A 25,685-nucleotide genomic window follows, 5' to 3' on the forward strand; every position below is an offset into this window, starting at 1 on the left:
GTTGTGTGGACTAGATCTTGGTGTTGTGTGGACTAGCTCTTGGAGTTGGTGTTGTGTGGACTAGCTCTTGGTGTTGTGTGGACTAGCTCTTGGAGTTGATGTTGTATGGACTAGCTCTTGGAGTTGGTGTTGTATGGACTAGCTCTTGGAGTTGGTGTTGTATGAACTAGCTCTTGGAGTTGGTGTTGTATGGACTAGCTCTTGGAGTTGGTGTTGTGTGGACTAGCTCTTGGAGTTGGTGTTGTGTTGGATATGTCTTTGATGGTTTCTCTGCCGTTCTTCCCTCATCAACACCTACGGTATCTTCAGAGTGAATCTGGGCTGTGCCTATTCTGCCGAGGTAACAGAGCTACAGAGCTTAGTCTCAAATTACACTGTATGCCCTATGTAGGACACTACTTTTGATCAGAAGTAGTTTGCTATAGGTAATAGGATGACATTTGGAACACAGAGCTACAGCGCTTAGGATCATTTACTCTGAGCAGCTTTGGCTCATTGACTCCCACTGTTTTCGGTCTGTATCTGATATTCCATAATGCATCAGTGACTGGATTATATCTGAACATGACTTTCTTGTTCCAGAGCCAATGGAGGATGACCTGTGAACTCATGAACTCCAGTGAGGTGGAGAGTGTGTGGGGGGGGTGGAGTGTGTGTATGTGGCAGATGTGGCAGGGCTTTAAACAATTATCCTCTGTCTTAATGCAACAGTACAGAGTACATTTGTTTTAGGCCTACTGCTGCCAGCCTGGATAAGCATACATAGTTATTACCTCTCCCAAACAGTCTTCCACACAGTCTGGTCTGAAGATGTGAAAAGCACATTAACTCTGTATGTGTTCTATCTGGTCTGAAGATGTGAAAAGCACATTAACTCTGTATGTGTTCTATCTGGTCTGAAGATGTGAAAAGTACATTAACTCTGTATGTGTTCTATCTGGTCTGAAGATGTGAAAAGCACATTAACTCTGTATGTGTTCTATCTGGTCTGAAGATGTGAAAAGTACATTAACTCTGTATGTGTTCTATCTGGTCTGAAGATGTGAAAAGCACATTAACTCTGTATGTGCTCTATCTGGTCTGAAGATGTGAAAAGTACATTAACTCTGTACGTGTTCTATCTGGTCTGAAGATGTGAAAAGTACATTAACTCTGTACGTGTTCTATCTGGTCTGAAGATGTGAAAAGTACATTAACTCTGTACGTGTTCTATCTTGTCTGAAGATGTGAAAAGCACATTAACTCTGTATGTGTTCTATCTGGTCTGAAGATGTGAAAAGCATATTAACTCTGTATGTGTTCTATCTGGTCTGAAGATGTGAAAAGTACATTAACTCTGTACGTGTTCTATCTGGTCTGAAGATGTGAAAAGTACATTAACTCTGTACGTGTTCTATCTGGTCTGAAGATGTGAAAAGCACATTAACTCTGTATGTGTTCTATCTGGTCTGAAGATGTGAAAAGTACATTAACTCTGTATGTGCTCTATCTGGTCTGAAGATGTGAAAAGTACATTAACTCTGTACGTGTTCTATCTGGTCTGAAGATGTGAAAAGTACATTAACTCTGTAAATGTTCTATCTGGTCTGAAGATGTGAAAAGTACATTAATTCTGTACGTGTTCTATCTGGTCTGAAGATGTGAAAAGTACATTAACTCTGTACGTGTTCTATCTGGTCTGAAGATGTGAAAAGTACATTAACTCTGTACGTGCTCTATCTGGTCTGAAGATGTGAAAAGTACATTAACTCTGTATGTGCTCTATCTGGTCTGAAGATGTGAAAAGTACATTAACTCTGTACGTGTTCTATCTGGTCTGAAGATGTGAAAAGTACATTAACTCTGTACGTGCTCTATCTGGTCTGAAGATGTGAAAAGTACATTAACTCTGTACGTGTTCTATCTGGTCTGAAGATGTGAAAAGCACATTAACTCTGTATGTGTTCTATCTGGTCTGAAGATGTGAAAAGTACATTAACTCTGTATGTGCTCTATCTGATCTGAAGATGTGAAAAGTACATTAACTCTGTACGTGTTCTATCTGGTCTGAAGATGTGAAAAGTACATTAACTCTGTATGTGCTCTATCTGGTCTGAAGATGTGAAAAGTACATTAACTCTGTATGTGTTCTATCTGGTCTGAAGATGTGAAAAGTACATTAACTCTGTATGTGTTCTATCTGGTCTGAAGATGTGAAAAGTACATTAACTCTGTATGTGTTCTATCTGGTCTGAAGATGTGAAAAGCACATTAACTCTGTATGTGTTCTATCTGATCTGAAGATGTGAAAAGCACATTAACTCTGTATGTGTTCTATCTGGTCTGAAGATGTGAAAAGTATATTAACTCTGTACGTGTTCTATCTGGTCTGAAGATGTGAAAAGTACATTAACTCTGTACGTGTTCTATCTGGTCTGAAGATGTGAAAAGTACATTAACTCTGTACGTGTTCTATCTGGTCTGAAGATGTGAAAAGTACATTAACTCTGTATGTGCTCTATCTGGTCTGAAGATGTGAAAAGTACATTAACTCTGTACGTGTTCTATCTGGTCTGAAGATGTGAAAAGTACATTAACTCTGTACGTGTTCTATCTGGTCTGAAGATGTGAAAAGTACATTAACTCTGTACGTGTTCTATCTGGTCTGAAAATGTGAAAAGTACATTAACTCTGTATGTGTTCTATCTTGTCTGAAGATGTGAAAAGTACATTAACTCTGTATGTGTTCTATCTGGTCTGAAGATGTGAAAAGCACATTAACTCTGTATGTGTTCTATCTGGTCTGAAGATGTGAAAAGCACATTAACTCTGTATGTGTTCTATCTGGTCTGAAGATGTGAAAAGTACATTAACTCTGTACGTGTTCTATCTGGTCTGAAGATGTGAAAAGTACATTAACTCTGTATGTGCTCTATCTGGTCTGAAGATGTGAAAAGTACATTAACTCTGTACGTGTTCTATCTGGTCTGAAGATGTGAAAAGTACATTAACTCTGTATGTGCTCTATCTGGTCTGAAGATGTGAAAAGTACATTAACTCTGTACGTGTTCTATCTGGTCTGAAGATGTGAAAAGTACATTAACTCTGTATGTGTTCTATCTGGTCTGAAGATGTGAAAAGCACATTAACTCTGTACGTGTTCTATCTGGTCTGAAGATGTGAAAAGTACATTAACTCTGTACGTGTTCTATCTGGTCTGAAGATGTGAAAAGTACATTAACTCTGTATGTGTTCTATCTGGTCTGAAGATGTGAAAAGCACATTAACTCTGTATGTGTTCTATCTGGTCTGAAGATGTGAAAAGTACATTAACTCTGTATGTGTTCTATCTGGTCTGAAGATGTGAAAAGTACATTAACTCTGTACGTGTTCTATCTGGTCTGAGTGTACCCGAGTTAGATTGGTAACCTCACTCCTCAGATTGAAATGCCTTGAATTGCTAGCTTTTCGGTGGTGTAGCTGGCTAAGGCGTTGTCGAGTGTTTGCGAGACAGAGGACTCGAGATCAAGTAGCAGATTTTAGGAGGGAGGAAGATATATTGTTAAACAAGCAGTTTGACAACTGTTACATAAGCAAACATGCTTATTATCTCTCCCACACAGTCTCCTATACAGTCAGTCTGGTCGGAAGACTTAAAGGTACATGAACATGTACATTTTCAATCTGGTCTGAGGAACCAACATTAAAATGAATGTGGTTAATGAAAGCTTACCCAAGTAAACTTCAGCCCAGCTTTAACAAAAAGGGTAATCAGGTGCTCAACTGGGGGGACAACTCTAAAAAAGTAGTCCTACCTCCAGGACACTTCAACAGGTGACTTTCCCAGAAAAGAAAAAGGAACAGTCTGTCTGCATATTTTTCATTTTTTTATTTTACCTTTATTTAACTAGGCAAGTGAGTTAAAAACAAATTCTTGTTTTACAATGACGGTCTACCCAGACAAAACCCTCCCCTAATAACCCGGACGACGCTGGGACAATTGTGCGCCGCCCAATGGGACTCCGAACACGGCCGGCTGTGATACAGACTGGGATCGAACCAGGGTCTGTAGTGACGCTTCTAGCACTGATATGCAATGCCTTAGACCGCTGCGCCACTCTGGAGTCTTTTAACATACATATACAGCACCTTTGTTTTACGGGACAGACAAGCAGGCTAAATGTACTGACGATGTCTGTTCTCTTTCTGGTCTGAAGACTGAAGACAGTGAATAAAGTGACTCTGACTCAGTACGCTTTCCTTCTTTCTTTTTCCCTTTCTCTCTCTCTCTCTCTTTTCCGAAGCAATATTTCCACGCCGGAGGAAACGGTCTGAAGAAGACGTTCCTTGAGAAGAGCCCTGACCTCAAGTCCCTCAAATACGCTCTGAGCCTTTACACACAGCCTACTGATGCCTTGATCAAGAAGTATATATGCACCCAAACCTCTCAAGGTAAGGACACTGAGCTAGTAGATATGCACCCAAACCTCTCAATGTAAACACTGAGCTAGTAGATATGCACCCAAAGCTCTCAAGTTAAGGACACTGAGCTAGTAGATATGCAGCCAAACCTCTCAATGTAATCACTGAGCTAGTAGATATGCAACCAAACCTCTCAAGCTAAGGACACTGAGCTAGTTGATATGCACCCAAACCTCGCAATATAAGGACACTGAGTTAGTAGATATGCAGCCAAACCTCTCAAGATAAGGACACTGAGCTAGTAGATATGCACCCAAAACTCTCAATATAAGGACACTGAGCTAGTAGGTACACAACCAAACCTCTCAAGGTAAACACTGTGCTAGTGGATATGCAACCAAACCTCTCAAGATAAGGACACTGAGCTAGTAGATATGCACCCAAACCTCTCAAGATAAGGACACTGAGCAAATAGTTATTCACCCAAAGCTCTCAAGATAAGGACACTGAGCTAGTAGTTATGCAACCAAACCTGTCAAGTTAAGGATACTGAACTAGTAGATATGCAAGAAAAGCTCTCAAGTTAAGGACACTGAGCTAATAGATATGCACCCAAAACTCTCAGTTAAGGACACTGAGCTAGTAGACATGCACCCAAACCTCTCATGATAAGGACACTGCGCTAGTAGTCATGCACCCAAACCACTCAAGGTAAGGATACTGAACTAGTAGATATGCAACCAAAGCTCTCAAGGTAAACACTGAGCTAGTAGATATGCACCCAAACCTCTCAAGATAAGGACACTGAGCTAATAGATATGCACCCAAAACTCTCAGTTAAGGACACTGAGCTAGTAGACATGCACCCAAACCTCTCATGATAAGGACACTGCGCTAGTAGTCATGCACCCAAACCACTCAAGATAAGGACACTGAACTAGCAGATATGCAACTAAACCTCTCAATATAAGGACACTGAGTTAGTAGATATGCAGCCAAACCTCTCAAGATAAGGACACTGAGCTAGTCGATATGCACCCAAACCTCTCAATATAAGGACACTGAGCTAGTAGATACGCAACCAAAACTCTCAAGGTAAACACTGTACTAGTGGATATGCAACCAAACCTCTCAAGATAAGGACACTGAGCTAGTAGATATGCACCCAAACCTCTCAAGATAAGGACACTGAGCTAATAGTTATTCACCCAAAGCTCTCAAGATAAGGACACTGAGCTAGTAGTTATGCAACCAAACCTGTCAAGGTAAGGATACTGAACTAGTAGATATGCAAGAAAAGCTCTCAAGTTAAGGACACTGAGCTAATAGATATGCACCCAAACCTCTCATGATAAGGACACTGCGCTAGTAGTCATGCACCCAAACCACTCAAGGTAAGGATACTGAACTAGTAGATATGCAACCAAAGCTCTCAAGATAAGGACACTGAGCTAGTAGATATGCACCCAAACCTCTCAAGATAAGGACACTGAGCTACTAGATATGCACCCAAAACTCTCAGTTAAGGACACTGAGCTAGTAGGCATGCACCCAAACCTCTCATGATAAGGACACTGCGCTAGTAGTCATGCACCCAAACCACTCAAGATAAGGACACTGAACTAGCAGATATGCAACTAAACCTCTCAAGATAAGGACACTGAGCTAGTAGATATGCACCCAAACCTCTCAAGATAAGGACACTGAATTAGTAGATATGCAACCAAAGCTCTCAAGTTAAGGACACCTCCGCTAGTATATGCACCCTAACCACTCAAGGGAAGAATACACTTCATCTTTTTCCCCAAATGTCCCTGAAAGTCCCCAAATGTCCTCTCTGGAGGTTAGGGTTAGAGTTTAGGGTTTAGGTCAATTCCATTTCATTCAATTCAGGAAGAAATTCCAATTCTATTTTTTCTCATAGAGAAGCATTGATGAAATTGGAATTAGAATTTCAGTTAACTTCCTAACCCTCTTCACAGGAGGCTGGTTAGGGGAGGACGGCTCAAATTAATGACTGGAATGGGATGAAGGGAATTGTATCATGTGTTTGATGAGCTGGATACCATTCCATTTATTCCATTACAGCCATTACTATGAGCCTGTCCTCCCCAATTAAGGTGCCACCAACCTCCTGTGACCCTGTGATAGTTATCCTTGCTTCTCTTACAGTGGGTTGCAGTGTTTTTCCATGTCAGCTTGGTTTCTCTCCAGTTTACCGTGTGAGATGGTTACTGCAGTAATTGCATTTTTTCATTTACTGCCTCCTTCGATTCCTTTCTCTTTCTATTTTACTCGTGCTTCTCTCTCTCTCTTTCTCACTCTCTCTTTCGCTCTCTTTCTCTTTCTGTCGCTCTCTCTCTTTCTCACTCACTCTCTCTCTGTCGCTCTCTCTCTCTGTCGCTCTCTCTCTCTGTCGCTCTGTCGCTCTGTCGCTCTCTGTCTCTCTCTGTCGCTCTCTGTCTCTCTCTGTCGCTCTCTCTCTGTCTCTCTCTCTGTCGCTTTCTCTCTCTGTCTCTCTCACTTTGTCGCTCTCTTTCTCTCTGTCGCTCTCTCTTTGTCGCTCTCTCTCTCTGTCGCTCTCTCTCTCTGTCGCTCCCTCTCTCTCTCTCTCTCTCTCTCTCTGTCACTCTCTCTCTCTCTCTCGCTCTCTCTCTGTAGCTCTCTCTCTGTAGCTCTCTCTCTGTTGCTCTCTCTCTGTAGCTCTATCTGTCCCATTCCTATGCTGTGTTTTACTGTGTCTCTGTGGAAGTGTAGGTTTTCTGTTTTCTTAACAGAGTAGAGCTACATGATGGCCTATCTAGGGCAGTGGTTCCCAAAGTTTGTATAGTCCCGTACCTTTTCAAACATTCAATCTCCAGCTGCGTACCCCCTCTAGCACCAGGGTCAGCACACTCTCAAATGTTGTTTTTTGCCATCATTGTAAGCCTGCCACACACATACATTATGATACATTTATTAAAAATAAATGTTTACGTTTACATACACTTAGATTGGAGTCATTAAAACTAGTTTTTCAACCACTCCACAAATTTCTTGTTAACACACCATAGTTTTGGCAAGTCGGTTAGGACATCTACTTTGTGCATGACACAAGTAATTTTTCCAACAATTGTTTTACAGACAGATTATTTCACTTATAATTCACTGTATCACAATTCCAGTGAGTCAGATGTTTATATACATTAAGTCGACTGTGTCTTTAAACAGTTTGGAAAATTCCAGAAAATGGCTTTAGAAGCCTCTGATAGGCTAATTGACATCATTTGGGTCAATTGGAGGTGTACCTGTGGATGTATTTCAAGGTCTACCTTCAAACTCAGTGCCTCTTTGCTTGACATCATGGGAAAATCTAAAGAAATCAGCCAAGACCTCAGAAAGAAAATTGTAGACCTCCACAAGACTGGTTCACCCTTGGGAGCAATTTTCAAACGCCTGAAGGCATCTGTACAAACAATAGTACGCAAGTATAAACACCGTGGGACCACGCAGCCGTCATACCGCTCAGGAAGGAGACGCATTCTGTCTCCTAGAGATTAATGTACTTTGGTGCGAGAAGTGCAAATCAATCCCAGAACAACAGCAAAGGACCTTGTGAAGAAGCTGGAGGAAACAGGTACAAAAGTATCTATATCCAAAGTAAAACGAGTCCTATATCGACATAACCTGAAAGGCCGCTCAGCAAGGAAGAAGCCACTGCTCCAAAACCGCCATAAAAATGCCAGACTACGGTTTGCAACTGCACATGGGGACAAAGATCATACTTTTTGTACAAAATCGTACAAAACTAGAACTGTTTGGTCATAATGACCATCGTTATGTTCGGCTTGCAAGCCGAAGAACACCATCCCAACCGTGAAGCACGGGGGTGGCAGCATCATGTTGTGGGGGTGCTTTGCTGCAGGAGGGACTGGTGCACTTCACAAAATAGATGGCATCATGAGGACGGGAAATTATATGGGTATATTGAAGCAACATCTCAAGACATCAGTCAGGAAGTCAAAGCTTGGTCACAAATGGGTCTTCCAAATGGACAATGACCCCAAGCATACTTCCAAAGTTGTGGCAAAATGGCTTAAGGACAACAAAGTCAAGGTATTGGAGTGGCCATCACAAAGCCCTGACCTCAATCCTATAGAAAATATGTGGACAGAACTGCAAAAGCGTGTGCGAGCAAGGAGGCCTACAAACCTGACTCAGTTACACCAGCTCGGTCAGGAGGAATGGGCCAAAATTCACCCAACTTATTGTGGGAAGCTTGTGGAAGGCTACTCGAAACATTTGACCCAAGTTAAACAATTCCATTTAAAGGCAATGCTACCAAATACTAATTGATTACATGTACACTTTTGACCCACTGGGAATGTGATGAAAGAAATAAAAGCTCAAATAAATCATTATCTCTACTATTATTCTGACATTTCACGTTCTTAAAATAAAGTGGTGATCCTAACTGACCTAAGACAGGGAATTTTTAATAGGATTAAATGTCAGGAATTGTGAAATACTAAGTTTAAATGTTTTTGGCTAAGGTGTATGTAAACTTCTGACTTCAAATGTATATACAGTACAAAATCCATGTGTACGTGTGTGCATATTGCGTATGCTATTGTGTGTGTGTGTGTATCCATTTATCCATTGGATGTGCTCGTGGAAGCAGAACAACTTGTGTCGTCGACAGGTGCAGGTGTAGTACTGCTGGTAGTAGCAGTACTACCAGTAGAGCTGGTATGTGTCTCTATGGACATGGGCCTTACTTTTTTTAACCATTTATAAATGTTCTATCCAACGGAATGAGCAGCAGCTACGTTTGGCGACCGTTACTGGAATTCCCGCAAGAGAGTAACGGTTAATGTGATTGGATGTTAATTATTTGACTAGGCTACCTGTATTTGACATTATGTTGTTTTTTCGCTGAACACTAGATCATTTTCATATACTTCCCATCCTACCATCCCTAACCTGGTTGGAGTAAACTAACGATCCTACCATCCCTAACCTGATTGGAGTAAACTAACGATCCTACCATCCTAACCTGATTGGAGGTAACTAACGATCCTACCATTCCTAACCTGATTGGAGTAAACTAACGATCTTACCATCCCTAACCTGATTGGAGTAAACCAACCTGATTGGAGGTAACTAACCTGATTGGAGGTAACTAACGATCCTACCATCCCTAACCTGATTAGAGTAAACTAACGATCCTACCATCTCTAACCTGATTGGAGTAAACTAACCTGATTGGAGGTAACTAACGATCCTACCATCCCTAACCTGATTGGAGTAAACTAACGATCCTACTATCCTAACCTGATTGGAGGTAACTAATGATCCTACCATTCCTAACCTGATTGGAGTAAACGTATGATCCTACCATCCTAACCTGATTGGAGTAAACTAACGATCCTACCATTCCTAACCTGTTTGGAGTAAACTAACGATCCTACCAGCCTAAACTGATTGGAGTAAACTAATGATCCTACCATCCTAAACTGATTGGAGTAAACTAGTGATCATACCATCCTAACCTGATTGGAGTAAACTAATGATCCTACCATCCTAACCTGTTTGGAGTAGACTAGCGATCCTACCAGCCTAAACTGATTGGAGTAAAGTAACGATCCTACCATCCTAACCTGATTGGAGTAAACTAGTGATCCTACCATCCTAACCTGATTGGAGTAGACTAGCAATCCTACCATCCTAACCTGATTGGAGTAAACTAACGATCCTACCATTCCTAACCTGTTTGGAGTAAACTAACGATCCTACCAGCCTAAACTGATTGGAGTAAACTAATGATCCTACCATCCTAAACTGATTGGAGTAAACTAGTGATCCTACCATCCTAACCTGATTGGAGTAAACTAACGATCCTACCATCCTAACCTGATTGGAGTAGACTAGCGATCCTACCAGCCTAAACTGATTGGAGTAAAGTAACGATCCTACCATCCTAACCTGATTGGAGTAAACTAGTGATCCTACCATCCCTAACCTGATTGGAGTAGACTAGCGATCCTACCATCCTAACCTGATTGGAGTAAACTAACGATCCTACCATTCCTAACCTGATTGGAGTAAACTAACCTGATTGGAGTAAACTAACGATCCTACCATCCTAACCTGATTGGAATAAACTAACGATTCTACCATCCTAACCTGGTTGGAGTAAACTAACGATCCTACCATCCTAACCTGATTGGAGTAAACTAGCGATCCTACCATCCTAACCTGATTGGAGTAAACTAGCGATCCTACCATCCTAACCTGATTAGAGTAAACTAGCGATCCTACCATCCTAACCTGATTGGAGTAAACTAACGATCCTACCATCCTAACCTGATTGGAGTAAACTAACGATCCTACCATCCTAACCTGATTGGAGTAAACTAACGATCCTACCATCCTAACCTGATTGGAGTAAACTAACGATCCTACCATCCTAACCTGATTGGAGTAAACTAGCGATCCTACCATCCTAACCTGATTGGAGTAAACTAACCTGATTGGAGTAAACTAACGATCCTACCATCCTAACCTGATTGGAGTAAACTAACGATTCTACCATCCTAACCTGGTTGAGTAAACTAACGATCCTACCATCCTAACCTGATTGGAGTAAACTAGCGATCCTACATCCTAACCTGATTGGAGTAAACTAGCGATCCTACCATCCTAACCTGATTGGAGTAAACTAACGATCCTACCATCCTAACCTGATTGGAGTAAACTAACGATCCTACCATCCTAACCTGATTGGAGTAAACTAACGATCCTACCATCCTAACCTGATTGGAGTAAACTAACGATCCTACCATCCTAACCTGATTGGAGTAAACTAACGATCCTACCATCCTAACCTGATTGGAGTAAACTAGCGATCCTACCATCCTAACCTGATTGGAGTAAACTAACGATCCTACCATCCTAACCTGATTGGAGTAAACTAACGATCCTACCATCCTAACCTGATTGGAGTAAACTAGCGATCCTACCATCCTAACCTGATTGGAGTAAACTAACCTGATTGGAGTAAACTAACGATCCTACCATCCTAACCTGATTGGAGTAAACTAACGATCCTACCATCCTAACCTGATTGGAGTAAACTAACGATCCTACCATCCTAACCTGATTGGAGTAAACTAACGATCCTACCATCCTAACCTGATTGGAGTAAACTAACGATCCTACCATCCTAACCTGATTGGAGTAAACTAGCGATCCTACCATCCTAACCTGATTGGAGTAAACTAACGATCCTACCATCCTAACCTGATTGGAGTAAACTAACGATCCTACCATCCTAACCTGATTGGAGTAAACTAGCGATCCTACCATCCTAACCTGATTGGAGTAAACTAACCTGATTGGAGTAAACTAACGATCCTACCATCCTAACCTGATTGGAGTAAACTAACGATTCTACCATCCTAACCTGGTTGGAGTAAACTAACGATCCTACCATCCTAACCTGATTGGAGTAAACTAGCGATCCTACCATCCTAACCTGATTGGAGTAAACTAGCGATCCTACCATCCTAACCTGATTGGAGTAAACTAACGATCCTACCATCCTAACCTGATTGGAGTAAACTAACGATCCTACCATCCTAACCTGATTGGAGTAAACTAACGATCCTACCATCCTAACCTGATTGGAGTAAACTAACGATCCTACCATCCTAACCTGATTGGAGTAAACTAACGATCCTACCATCCTAACCTGATTGGAGTAAACTAGCGATCCTACCATCCTAACCTGATTGGAGTAAACTAACGATCCTACCATCCTAACCTGATTGGAGTAAACTAGCGATCCTACCATCCTAACCTGATTGGAGTAAACTTACGGACACAAATATTCTACTGCTACAGCTATTTTAACTCACATCTACGGTACCTGTAGTTAAATAATTATACATATAATTCCTAATTTTCCTAATTTCCTCTTTCTTCAAGTGCTGGATTTTCACCCACAGCGGCCAATCCACCATTCATTCTGATCTTAACTCCATCCCTCCGGTGTCCACAGGCCAACCCATCTTTCCCAGTATAACGCCATTTTAATGTTTCCTTTTGCAATAAATCCCTCCATTTTACGGTGATGTGTTCCGAGGACCCTCAACCTCTCTATATAGGACATTTCTACTGATATTGTACTAAAAAGACTATAATGATATTTCTCATTGACTGATGGTGGTTTTTCAGATCCCCTAACAATACAGTTTGCAGGTCCATCTGAACCCTGATATTATGACATAATAATCATTCCTGGACCTGACTCCAAAAGCAAGCCACAGATAGACAGTACCAGAAAATATATTCTATTGATTATGTTTCCTAGTGACAGAGTCTGCACAAGGATGACTGTTCAATGCCCCACATATTGAGATTTTTTTTATAGCAAGTATTTTATATAGTAGCTTAAATTGAAACTAATGACTTGATGAGTCAATTGTTGTTTTATATGTCAGTTCATAGACCCGATGCCAAGGTATTGGGACATAAAAAAACCTGTTCCAACTGACTTGAATTTATTTGGTTGTTAGAGTGTTGATTTCCCCTGTTCCAGGTCTTAATTGTATTGTCGTGATATGCTCCTCCCTAATCAGCATCCATTCATCAGCTCTCTCTCTTCTTCTCTCTCCCTCTCTCTCTCTCCTTCTCTCTCTCTCCCTCTCTCTCCCTTCATCAGCTCCTGCTCTAACAGCCTCTGCTTGTTTGGCAACATATTGATTAGACTGTTAATGACACAACAGACACACAAACAACAGTATACATCTGTCTACAGTATGTTATTACCCCCACGTCTGGCTGTTCTGTCTGTGTTACTACCCCCACGTCTGGCTGTTCTGTCTGTGTTACTACCCCCACGTCTGGCTGTTCTGTATGTGTTACTACCCCCATGTCTGGCTGTTCTGTCTGTGTTACTACCCCCACGTCTGGCTGTTCTGTCTGTGTTACTACCCCCACGTCTGTCTGTTCTGTCTGTGTTACTACCCCCACGTCTGGCTGTTCTGTCTGTGATACTACCCCCACGTCTGGCTGTTCTGTCTGTGTTACTACCCCCACGTCTGGCTGTTCTGTCTGTGTTACTACCCCGACGTCTGGCTGTTCTGTCTGTGTTACTACCCCACGTCTGGCTGTTCTGTCTGTGTTACTACCCCCACGTCTGGCTGTTCTGTCTGTGTTTCTACCCCACGTCTGGCTGTTCTGTCTATGTTACTACCCCCACGTCTGGCTGTTCTGTCTGTGTTACTACCCCCACGTCTGGCTGTTCTGTCTGTGTTACTACCCCCACGTCTGGTTGTTCTGTCTGTGTTACTACCCCACGTCTGGCTGTTCTGTCTATGTTACTACCCCCATGTCTGGCTGTTCTGTCTGTGTTACTACCCCCATGTCTGGCTGTTCTGTCTATGTTACTACCCCCACGTCTGGCTGTTCTGTCTATGTTACTACCCCCACATCTGGCTGTTCTGTCTGTGTTACTACCCCACGTCTGGCTGTTCTGTCTGTGTTACTACCCCCACGTCTGGCTGTTCTGTCTGTGTTACTACCCCCACGTCTGGCTGTTCTGTCTGTGTTACTACCCCCACGTCTGGCTGTTCTGTCTGTGTTACTACCCCCACGTCTGGCTGTTCTGTCTGTGTTACTACCCCCACGTCTGGCTGTTCTGTCTGTGTTACTACCCCACGTCTGGCTGTTCTGTCTATGTTACTACCCCCACGTCTTGCCCTCTGTCTGTGTTACTACCCCCACGTCTGGCTGTTCTGTCTGTGTTACTACCCCCACGTCTGGCTGTTCTGTCTATGTTACTACCCCACGTCTGGCTGTTCTGTCTGTGTTACTACCCCACGTCTGGCTGTTCTGTCTATGTTACTACCCCACGTCTGGCTGTTCTGTCTGTGTTACTACCCCCACGTCTGGCTGTTCTGTCTATGTTACTACCCCCACGTCTGGCTGTTCTGTCTGTGTTACTACCCCCACGTCTGGCTGTTCTGTCTGTGTTACTACCCCCACGTCTGGCTGTTCTGTCTGTGTTACTACCCCCACGTCTGGCTGTTCTGTCTGTGTTACTACCCCCACGTCTGGCTGTTCTGTCTGTGTTATTACCCCCACGTCTGGCTGTTCTGTCTGTGTTATTACCCCCACGTCTGGCTGTTCTGTCTGTGTTACTACCCCCACGTCTGGATGTTCTGTCTGTGTTACTACCCCCATGTCTGGCTGTTCTGTCTGTGTTACTACCCCCACGTCTGGCTGTTCTGTCTGTGTTACTACCCCCACGTCTGGCTGTTCTGTCTGTGTTACTACCCCACGTCTGGCTGTTCTGTCTATGTTACTACCCCACGTCTGGCTGTTCTGTCTATGTTACTACCCCCACGTCTTGCCCTCTGTCTGTGTTACTACCCCCACGTCTGGCTGTTCTGTCTGTGTTACTACCCCCACGTCTGGCTGTTCTGTCTATGTTACTACCCCCACGTCTTGCCCTCTGTCTGTGTTACTACCCCCACGTCTGGCTGTTCTGTCTGTGTTACTACCCCACGTCTGGCTGTTCTGTCTATGTTACTACCCCACGTCTGGCTGTTCTGTCTGTGTTACTACTCCCATGTCTGGCTGTTCTGTCTATGTTACTACCCCCACGTCTGGCTGTTCTGTCTGTGTTACTACCCCCACGTCTGGCTGTTCTGTCTGTGTTACTACCCCCACGTCTGGCTGTTCTGTCTGTGTTACTACCCCCATGTCTGGCTGTTCTGTCTGTGTTACTACCCCCACGTCTGGCTGTTCTGTCTGTGTTACTACCCCCACGTCTGGCTGTTCTGTCTGTGTTACTACCCCCACGTCTGGCTGTTCTGTCTGTGTTACTACCCCCACGTCTGGCTGTTCTGTCTGTGTTACTACCCCCATGTCTGGCTGTTCTGTCTGTGTTACTACCCCCACGTCTGGCTGTTCTGTCTGTGTTATTACCCCCACATCTGGCTGTTCTGTCTGTGTTATTACCCCCACGTCTGGCTGTTCTGTCTGTGTTACTACCCCCATGTCTGGCTGTTCTGTCTGTGTTACTACCCCCACGTCTGGCTGTTCTGTCTGTGTTATTACCCCCACATCTGGCTGTTCTGTCTGTGTTATTACCCCCACGTCTGGCTGTTCTGTCTGTGTTACTACCCCCACGTCTGGCTGTTCTGTCTGTGTTACTACCCCATGTCTGGCTGTTCTGTCTGTGTTACTACCCCCACGTCTGGCTGTTCTGTCTGTGTTACTACCCCCACGTCTGGCTGTTCTGTCTGTGTTACTACCCCACGTCTGGCTGTTCTGTCTGTGTTACTACCCCCACGTCTGGCTGTTCTGTCTGTGTTACTACCCCCATGTCTGGCTGTTCTGTCTGAGTCCATGTTTCTGTCTCTTTGTCGCTCTGTCTCTCTGTCTGGCTGTCTCTCTGTCTGTCTCTCTGTCTCTCTCACCCCCATCTTTCTCCTCCTCCTCTCTCTTGTTCAACTCTATCAATCTCTTTCCCTCTTTCTCTCTCTTACCCTGCTCTAATAGCCTGTCTCTCTCTTACTCTCTTTCACCCCCTCTCTCTCCCTTTCTCCCTCCTGGGTCTGTCATTGAGTGCACCTCCATATTTAATGTGTGTTTGTTCTCCAGAGAGGGTAGTGGTCCTAAATGGTTGGAGTCTCGGTGTAGGGCAGCACTTTGCGTTACCATTTTGTGTGTGTGTGTGTGTGTGTGTGTGTGTGTGTGTGTGTGTGTGTGTGTGTGTGTGTGCGCGTGTGCGTGTCCGTGTGCCTGTGTGTAATTCTGTTCCATTCTGTTCTGTTCTTTTACTCAGAGCTTAATGCATTTATCTCCAGCTCCATGTGTTGTTTTGTTTTCTCTGTAGCTTGTTTTTCTTTTGTCATTGGTTTCCAGAGAACCCTACTTCTCAGAGTGACACAGGAGGAAGTGGAGTGAGTCATTCACTTCATGTTGCAGTTTATGTTTCAGTCACTACACACAGGGGTTTCTTGTCTATCTTTCTGGATCAGTGTGTGTGTAACCCTATTTGAGATGCAGTGTTTCTGTCTTTTTGACTCTGTCTCACCTTTTCTCGCTCCCTGTCTCTCCTTTTCTCTCTCTCTGTCTCTCCTTTTCTCTCTCTCTCTCCTTTTCTGTCTCTCTGTCTCTCCTTTTCTCTCTCTCTCTGTCTCGCTCTCTCTCGCTTTTCTCTCTCTGTCTCTCCTTTTCTTTCTCTCTCCTTTTCTCTCTCTCTGTTTATCCTTTTCTTTCTCTCTCCTTTTCTCTCTCTCTCTGTCTCTCCCCTCTGACTCTCTTACAACATGTAGTTGTGATGACTAGCAGGTCATTGCAGGTGATGATTCTCTCTCTCTCTCTATCTTTTTCTCTCCGTTTCTCTCACTCCTCCTCTCTCCTATTCCTCCTCTCTCCTCTCTGACGGTAGTCTTGAATGGTGATCTTCAGGTGAAGACTCAATGTACTCTCTCTCCTCCTCCTCCTCTCTCTCTCTCCTCCTCCTCCTCTCTCTCTCCTCCTCCTCATCTCTCTCTCTCTCTGACGGTAGTGTTGTGTTGTTGTTGGTCTGCAGGTCAGTCTACCGACAGCTCCGTGGGGGAGGTGTCCATGCAGGTGGATCTCATCTCTCACCCTGGCACTGGAGAGCACAAAGTCAACGTGAAGGGTGAGACACACACACACACACGCAAGCACTCGCACATGCCATTCCTGTACACAAACACACAGAGGAGGAAAGCTGAAACTGTGAAACAATTCAACCTCACTTTACCCCTTAGATAAGAACATTACAACAACGATGTATCTTAGTCAAATCTATTCATACCTGTAATGTTCAAAGAAGAACCACTGGGAAGAACATGGATAGTCGGATTGTAGTTGTAGGCTAATGTTAAGCTGTGGTCATTATCAGATATACTGCTGCTACACTACATCCTACTTGGAGACTTCTATAGAGAATAATAACCACTGTAGCATAACAACACATCTCTGACGGTATCATTAAAACCCTATACTACAGAACACTAGTCAGACAGAGACCAGTGGTTAAAACCCTATACTACAGAACACTAGTCAGACAGAGACCAGCGGTTAAAACCCTATACTACAGAACACTAGTCAGACAGAGACCAGCGGTTAAGACCCTATACTACAGAACACTAGTCAGACAGAGACCAGCGGTTAAAACCCTATACTACAGAACACTAGTCAGACAGAGACCAGTGGTTAAAACCCTATACTACAGAACACTAGTCAGACAGAGACCAGCGGTTAAAACCCTATACTACAGAACACTAGTCAGACAGAGACCAGCGGTTAAGACCCTATACTACAGAACACTAGTCAGACAGAGACCAGTGGTTAAAACCCTATACTACAGAACACTAGTCAGACAGAGACCAGTGGTTAAAACCCTATACTACAGAACACTAGTCAGACAGAGACCAGTGGTTAAAACCCTATACTACAGAACACTAGTCAGACAGAGACCAGTGGTTAAAACCCTATACTACAGAACACTAGTCAGACAGAGACCAGTGGTTAAAACCCTATACTACAGAACACTAGTCAGACAGAGACCAGTGGTTAAAACCCTATACTACAGAACACTAGTCAGACAGAGACCAGCGGTTAAAACCCTATACTACAGAACACTAGTCAGACAGAGACCAGTGGTTAAAACCCTATACTACAGAACACTAGTCAGACAGAGACCAGCGGTTAAAACCCTATACTACAGAACACTAGTCAGACAGAGACCAGCGGTTAAGACCCTATACTACAGAACACTAGTCAGACAGAGACCAGTGGTTAAAACCCTATACTACAGAACACTAGTCAGACAGAGACCAGTGGTTAAAACCCTATACTACAGAACACTAGTCAGACAGAGACCAGCGGTTAAAACCCTATACTACAGAACACTAGTCAGACAGAGACCAGTGGTTAAAACCCTATACTACAGAACACTAGTCAGACAGAGACCAGTGGTTAAAACCCTATACTACAGAACACTAGTCAGACAGAGACAGAGGCTTCGTTTACACAGACAGCCCAAATCTGATATTTTTTCCACTAATTGGTCTTTTGACCAATCACCTCAGATCATTTCACATCAGATCTTTTTCAGAGCTGATATAATTGGTCAAAAGATAAATGATTGAAAATAATTAAAAAATTGGGCTGCCTGTGTAAATGCAGCCTGAGTGACTCACACTCAATGACCAGTGGTTTAAGAACAAGTGTTTTATTTAAAAGTACATGGACCAGTGATTTTAGAACAAGTATCCTATTTCAGTTTGCATAGTGGATGGATGGGTGGGTGGGTGAGTGGGTGGATCGATGTGTGCATGGATGGATGATTTGATTGACTGATTGATTAATTGATTGGCTGATTGATTGATTGACTGATTGACTGATTGCTTGATTGATTGACTGATTGGCTGATTGATTGAGTGACTGAATGATTGATTGATTGATTGATAGACTGATCGATTGATTGATCAACTGGTTGACTGATTGCTTGATTGATTGACTGATCGACTGATTGATTGACTGATTTCTTTATTTACTGATTGATTGATGTGTCTCTGCCATATCTTTCCAGTGGTGGGGGTCAACAACCTAAGCTGGCAGACCAATGCCATGTTCCGACCGTTCGTGGAGGTGAATGCGGTCGGACCGCACCTCGCCGACAAGAAACGCAAGTTCACCACCAAGACCAAGAACAACAATTGGTCACCAAAGTACAACGAAACATTCCAATAGTAAGTCTGCTTTATTGTCTAAAGTAAGTCCGGTTTATTGTCCAAAGTAAGTCTGGTTTATTGTCTAAAGTAAGTCTGGTTAATTGTCTAAAGTAAGTCTGGTTAATTGTCTAAAGTAAGTCTGGTTAATTGTCCAAAGTAAGTCTGGTTTATTGTCCAAAGTAAGTCTGGTTTATTGTCTAAAGTAAGTCTGGTTTATTGTCTAAAGTAAGTCTGGTTAATTGTCTAAAGTAAGTCTGGTTAATTGTCTAAAGTAAGTCTGGTTAATTGTCCAAAGTAAGTCTGGTTTATTGTCCAAAGTAAGTCTCGTTTATTGTCTAAAGTAAGTCTGGTTAATTGTCCAAAGTAAATCTGGTTAATTGTCCAAAGTAAGTCTGGTTAATTGTCTAAAGTAAGTCTGGTTAATTGTCCAAAGTAAGTCTGGTTTATTGTCCAAAGTAAGTCTTGTTTATTGTCTAAAGTAAGTCTGGTTAATTGTCCAAAGTAAGTCTGGTTAATTGTCCAAAGTAAGTCTGGTTTATTGTCCAAAGTAAGTCTTGTTTATTGTCTAAAGTAAGTCTGGTTAATTGTCCAAAGTAAATCTGGTTAATTGTCCAAAGTAAGTCTGGTTTATTGTCCAAAGTAAGTCTTGTTTATTGTCTAAAGTAAGTCTGGTTAATTGTCTGATGTACAATAAACATTCTGATAGTAAGTCTGGTTTATTGTCTAAAGGTCTGGTTTATTGTGTAGAGTAAGTCTGGTTAGTTGTCTGACATACAATTAAACATTCTGATAGTAAGTCTGGTTTATTGTCTAAAGTAAACAACCTAATCCTGTGTTTTGGCTTCAGTAATGTGTGTCTTGGTTGTGCCAGGAGTGTTGCTCCTCCAGTAGTATAGTATTTGCTGCATAGTGGGAATGTAGACACATGCAGTGCTCACTGTCAAAACGTTTGGAAAAGGTTACAAATGAAACTAGAAACGCTTTTATCGCAGCATGATAGCAGAAAGTAATGAGATGATGAAGTGCTTTTAAAAATGAAAAAAAGAGACATTTCAGTTATTTGAATAGTGAGAATAGAGAGGGAGTGAGATAGATCATTCACCCTATCTATGCAGCTGTACCACTGTCTGTCTGATACTGAGCCAGCTGCATTTAAAGCACAATGTAGAGCCTGTGTCCCAAAAGCATCCTATTTCCTTTACATTGAGTGTATTAAACATTAGGAACACCTTCCTAATATTGAGTTGCATCCCCTTTTGCCCTCAGAACAGCCTCAATTCATCGGGGCATGGACTTTACAAGGTGTGGAAAGGGTTCCACAGGGATGACGACCCTTGTTGACTCCAATGCTTCCCACAGTTGTGTTAAGTTGGCTGGATGTCCTTTGGGTGGTGGACCATTCTTGATACACACCGGAAACTGTTGAAAAACCCAGCAGCGTTGCAGTTCTTGGCACACTCAAACCAGTGCTACCTACTACCATACCCAATTCAAAGGCACTTAATTATGTTGTTTTGCCCATTGGCACATACACAATCCATGTCTCAATTGGCTCAAGGCTTAAAAATCCTTATTTAACCTGTCTCCTCCCCTTCATCTACACTGATTGAAGTGGATTTAACAGGTGACATCAATAAGGGATCATAGCTTTCACCTGGATTCACCTGGTCAGTCTGTGTCATGGAAAGAGCAGGTGTTTTCTGTTTTGTACACTCAGGGTATAGTGCCCTGGTCAAAAGTAGTGCACTACATAAGGAATAGGGTGCCATTTGGGATACCGACAGTGTTTGACTATCAGCTGCATCCAATTCTCTCACTGTGTTTCTGATAGCGAGCCAGATGTCTGTGAAGTGCAGTCAGAGAGAGAGTGATCATCTGTAGTGCCTACGTGGTCTCTGGTGCTCTTTTAATGCCAGCGTCCACTGACCGAGATCAATGTCAACAGGAACACCGTCTGCAAATACATGCACTTCTTTTTTTTCTACTTTTCATTGCACAAAAGAAAACAACTGATAGACAACAATACAGATAAAAACACATTTAAAGCAACTGATAGACAACAATACAGATAAAAACAGATTTCAAACAACTGATAGACAACAATACAGATAAAAACACATTTAAAGCAACTGATAGACAACAATACAGATAAAAACACATTTAAAACAACTGATAGACAACAATACAGATAAAAACACATTTAAAACAACTGATAGACAACGATACAGATAAAAACACACTTAAAACAACTGATATACAACAATACAGATAAAAACAAATTTTTGTTGAAACAAACAGGTTTGTTAAAACAGATAACAAAACCTGCTAATTATAAATGTAGAAATTATTTGATCAGTAATCACAACCAAAAATAAAAATTTTAAATGTGTGTGTGTGTGTGCATGTGAGTGTGTGAGAGTTAGGCTATATGGAGGAGATTACTGAGTAGTTTGGTTCATCAGGCTGACAGTCTTCGCTTGGAGTTATTGAGGGCTGATGATGTTTTGGCAATGTAAGAATTCCAGAGTATGGTACTTCTGTATTTGATAGAGAATTGACTATGTGAGGTGCGGTAGTGGGGAGGGTGAAGGTTATCACAGTGTCTTGTGTTATATAGATGGATTTCAGAATGAACCTGGAAGAATCCATTGAAGGGTTTAGTTAAACTGTCTGGGAAGTATTTGTAGATGAAAGTGCATAATTGGCAAACATTAATGTTGTAAATAGACAAGATATTGAGTGTCTTAAAGAAAGGTGCAGATGGTTCCAGATAATTAGAGGAAGTGGCTAGTATATGTCTTGTGTATGATGAGTCATTTGTGTAGGTAGGAGGCATATGTACTGGTCCAGACAATATTACAGTAAATGAGATATGAGTAAATGAAGCTATAGCATAGAGTTAGGAAGCAAGCCTGACCACTAATCTTTCTGATGATACCAACAGATTTCATCACTTTGTTGCAGACAAATTGAATATGATCTTTCCAGGATAACTTTCCATCAATTAGAGCGCCAAGGAATCTAGTGGATGTGACTTGTTCCATTTCATTCCCACCAATTAAGATTCTGGCTTTTTTTTTATGTGTATATATACATATATATAATTAGGTAGGTTCCTAAAGAAAAGGTTGGCTTGGAAATAATGGTCGCTCTGAACACAGACGTTTAACTCTGTTGCAAAACAATGAAACCTCTCCTTTCATAGAGATGTCACCGAGCCAGCCTCTCTCACTGACAAATTCTACATATTATTATACACATTATTATACACCCTGCTACGGGACAAAGCCATCTGACCTCTTGTGAAATGTTCTGTCCTCATTGATATTAGCCTTTGTACATAGGGAGTGTGGCGTGTGTGTTGGTGTGTGGTTTCTGTGCGTGTGTGTATGTTTGTGTGTGGTTTCTGTGTGTCTGTGTTTGTGTGTGTTTGTGTGTGGTTTCTGTGTGTCTGTGTTTGTGTGTGTTTGTGTGTGGTTTCTGTGTGTGTGTGTGTTTGTGTATGTTTGTGTGTGGTTTCTGTTTGTGTATGTTTGTGTGTGGTTTCTGTGCGTGTGTGTTTGTGTCTGGTTTCTGTGCGTGTGTGTTTGTGTATGTTTGTGTGTGGTTTATGTGTGTGTGTGTGTGTGTGTGTGTGTGTGTGTTTGTGTGTGGTTTCTGTGTGTGTGTGTTTGTGTATGTTTGTGTGTGGTTTCTGTGCGTCTGTGTTTGTGTATGTTTGTGTGTGGTTTCTGTGCGTCTGTGTTTGTGTGTGTTTGTGTGTGGTTTCTGTGCGTGTGTGTTTGTGTATGTTTGTGTGTGGTTTCTGTGCGTCTGTGTTTGTGTGTGGTTTCTGTGCGTGTGTGTTTGTGTATGTTTGTGTGTAGTTTCTGTGCATCTGTGTTTGTGTGTGGTTTCTGTGCATGTGTGTTTGTGTATGTTTGTGTGTAGTTTCTGTGCGTCTGTGTTTGTGTGTGGTTTCTGTGCGTGTGTGTTTGTGTGTGGTTTCTGTTTGTGTATGTTTGTGTGTGTTTGTGTGTGGTTTCTGTGCGTGTGTGTTTGTGTATGTTTGTGTGTGGTTTCTGTTTGTGTATGCTTGTGTGTGGTTTCTGTGTGTGTGTGTGTTTGTGTGTGGTTTCTGTCTGTGTGTGTGTGTTTGTGTGGTTGTGTGTGGTTTCTTTGCATCTGTGTTTGTGTATGTTTGTGTGTGGTTTCTGTGTATCTGTGTTTGTGTGTGTTTGTGTGTGGTTTCTGTGTTTGTGTGTGTTTGTGTGTGGTTTCTGTGCGTGTGTGTTTGTGTGTGGTTTCTGTGTGTGTTTGTGTGTGGTTTCTGTGTGTGTTTGTGTGTAGTTTCTGTGTGTGCTTGTGTGTGGTTTCTGTTTGTGTTTGTGTGTGGTGTTTGTGTGTGGTTTCTGTGTGTGTGTGTGTGTGTTTGTGTGTGGTTTCTGTGCGTGTGTGTTTGTGTGTGGTTTCTGTGTGTGTTTGTGTGTGGTTTCTGTGCGTGTGTGTTTGTGTGTGGTTTCTGTGCGTCTGTTTTTGTGTATGTTTGTGTGTGGTTTCTGTTTGTGTATGCTTGTGTGTGGTTTCTGTGTGTGTGTGTGTTTGTGTGTGGTTTCTGTCTGTGTGTGTGTGTGTGTTTGTGTATGTTTGTGTGTGGTTTCTTTGCATCTGTGTTTGTGTATGTTTGTGTGTGGTTTCTGTGTATCTGTGTTTGTGTGTGTTTGTGTGTGGTTTCTGTGCGTGTGTGTTTGTGTGTGGTTTCTGTGCGTCTGTTTGTGTGTGTTTGTGTGTGGTTTCTGTGCGTGTGTGTTTGTGTATGTTTGTATGTGGTTTCTGTGCGTGTGTGTTTGTGTGTGGTTTCTGTGCGTCTGTTTGTGTGTGTTTGTGTGTGGTTTCTGTGCGTGTGTGTTTGTGTATGTTTGTGTGTGGTTTCTGTTTGTGTATGTTTGTGTGTGTTTGTGTGTGGTTTCTGTGCGTGTGTGTGTTTGTGTGTGGTTTCTGTGCGTATGTGTGTTTGTGTGGTTTCTGTGCATGTGTTTGTTTGTGTATGGTTTCTGTGCGTGTGTCTGTTTGTGTGTGGTTTCTGTGTTTGTGTGTGTTTGTGTGTGGTTTCTGTGCGTCTGTGTTTGTGTGTGGTTTCTGTGTGTGTTTGTGTGTGGTTTCTGTGTGTGTTTGTGTGTAGTTTCTGTGTGTGTTTGTGTGTGGTTTCTGTTTGTGTTTGTGTGTGGTGTTTGTGTGTGGTTTCTGTGTGTGTGTGTGTGTTTGTGTGTGGTTTCTGTGCGTGTGTGTTTGTGTGTGGTTTCTGTGCGTGTGTGTTTGTGTGTGGTTTCTGTTTGTGTTTGTGTGTGTGTGTGGTGTTTGTGTGTGGTTTCTGTGTGTGTGTGTGTGTGTGTGTTTGTGTGTGGTTTCTGTGCGTGTGTGTTTGTGTGTGGTTTCTGTGTGTGTTTGTGTGTGGTTTCTGTGCATGTGTGTTTGTGTGTGGTTTCTGTTTGTGTTTGTGTGTGGTTTCTGTTTGTGTTTGTGTGTGTTTGTGTGTGGTTTCTGTTTGTGTTTGTGTGTGTGTTTGTGTGTGGTTTCTGTGCGTGTGTGTTTGTGTGTGGTTTCTGTTTGTGTTTGTGTGTGTGTTTGTGTGTGGTTTCTGTGCGTGTGTGTTTGTGTGTGGTTTCTGTGTGTGTTTGTGTGTGGTTTCTGTGCGTGTGTGTTTGTGTGTGGTTTCTGTTTGTGTTTGTGTGTGGTGTTTGTGTGTGGTTTCTGTTTGTGTTTGTGTGTGTGTTTGTGTTAGGTTTCTGTTTGTGTTTGTGTGTGTGTTTGTGTTAGGTTTCTGTTTGTGTTTGTTTGTGTGTGGTGTTTGTGTGTGGTTTCTGTTTGTGTTTGTGTGTGGTGTTTGTGTGTGGTTTCTGTTTGTGTTTGTGTGTGGTGTTTGTGTGTGGTTTCTGTGTGTGTTTGTGTGTGGTTTCTGTGTGTGTTTGTGTGTGGTTTCTTTGCATCTGTGTTTGTGTATGTTTGTGTGTGGTTTCTGTGTATCTGTGTTTGTGTGTGTTTGTGTGTGGTTTCTGTGCGTGTATGTTTGTGTATGTTTGTGTGTGGTTTCTTTGCATCTGTGTTTGTGTATGTTTGTATGTGGTTTCTGTGCGTGTGTGTTTGTGTGTGGTTTCTGTGCGTCTGTTTGTGTGTGTTTGTGTGTGGTTTCTGTGTGTGTGTGTTTGTGTATGTTTGTGTGTGGTTTCTGTTTGTGTATGTTTGTGTGTGTTTGTGTGTGGTTTCTGTGCGTGTGTGTGTTTGTGTGGTTTCTGTGCATGTGTTTGTTTGTGTATGGTTTCTGTGCGTGTGTCTGTTTGTGTGTGGTTTCTGTGCGTGTGTGTGTTTGTGTGGTTTCTGTGCGTGTGTATGTTTGTGTGTGGTTTCTGTGTTTGTGTGTGTTTGTGTGTGGTTTCTGTGCGTGTGTGTTTGTGTGTGGTTTCTGTGTGTGTTTGTGTGTGGTTTCTGTTTGTGTGTAGTTTCTGTGTGTGCTTGTGTGTGGTTTCTGTTTGTGTTTGTGTG

General features: G+C 42.4%; 1 protein-coding gene across 4 annotated transcripts in view; it reads left to right on the top strand.

Annotated features, from left to right (window-relative positions):
• Positions 1-25,685, top strand: part of LOC115203335 (protein unc-13 homolog C) — a 201,369-nt gene that overhangs the window by 169,512 nt on the left and 6,172 nt on the right. For 3 of the 4 annotated variants that reach the window (XM_029767944.1, XM_029767947.1, XM_029767945.1), the window contains 3 exons: positions 4,284-4,431; positions 16,991-17,083; positions 19,025-19,184. In XM_029767944.1, coding sequence (XP_029623804.1) covers positions 4,284-4,431; positions 16,991-17,083; positions 19,025-19,184 — 401 coding nt within the window. Of the gene's footprint in view, positions 1-582; positions 1,981-4,283; positions 4,432-16,990; positions 17,084-19,024; positions 19,185-25,685 lie in introns of those variants that run through there. The other variant, XM_029767948.1, reaches the window with a different exon arrangement.

This window comes from Salmo trutta, chromosome 12, assembly GCF_901001165.1.
Source record: "Salmo trutta chromosome 12, fSalTru1.1, whole genome shotgun sequence".
NCBI lineage: Eukaryota > Metazoa > Chordata > Actinopteri > Salmoniformes > Salmonidae > Salmo > Salmo trutta.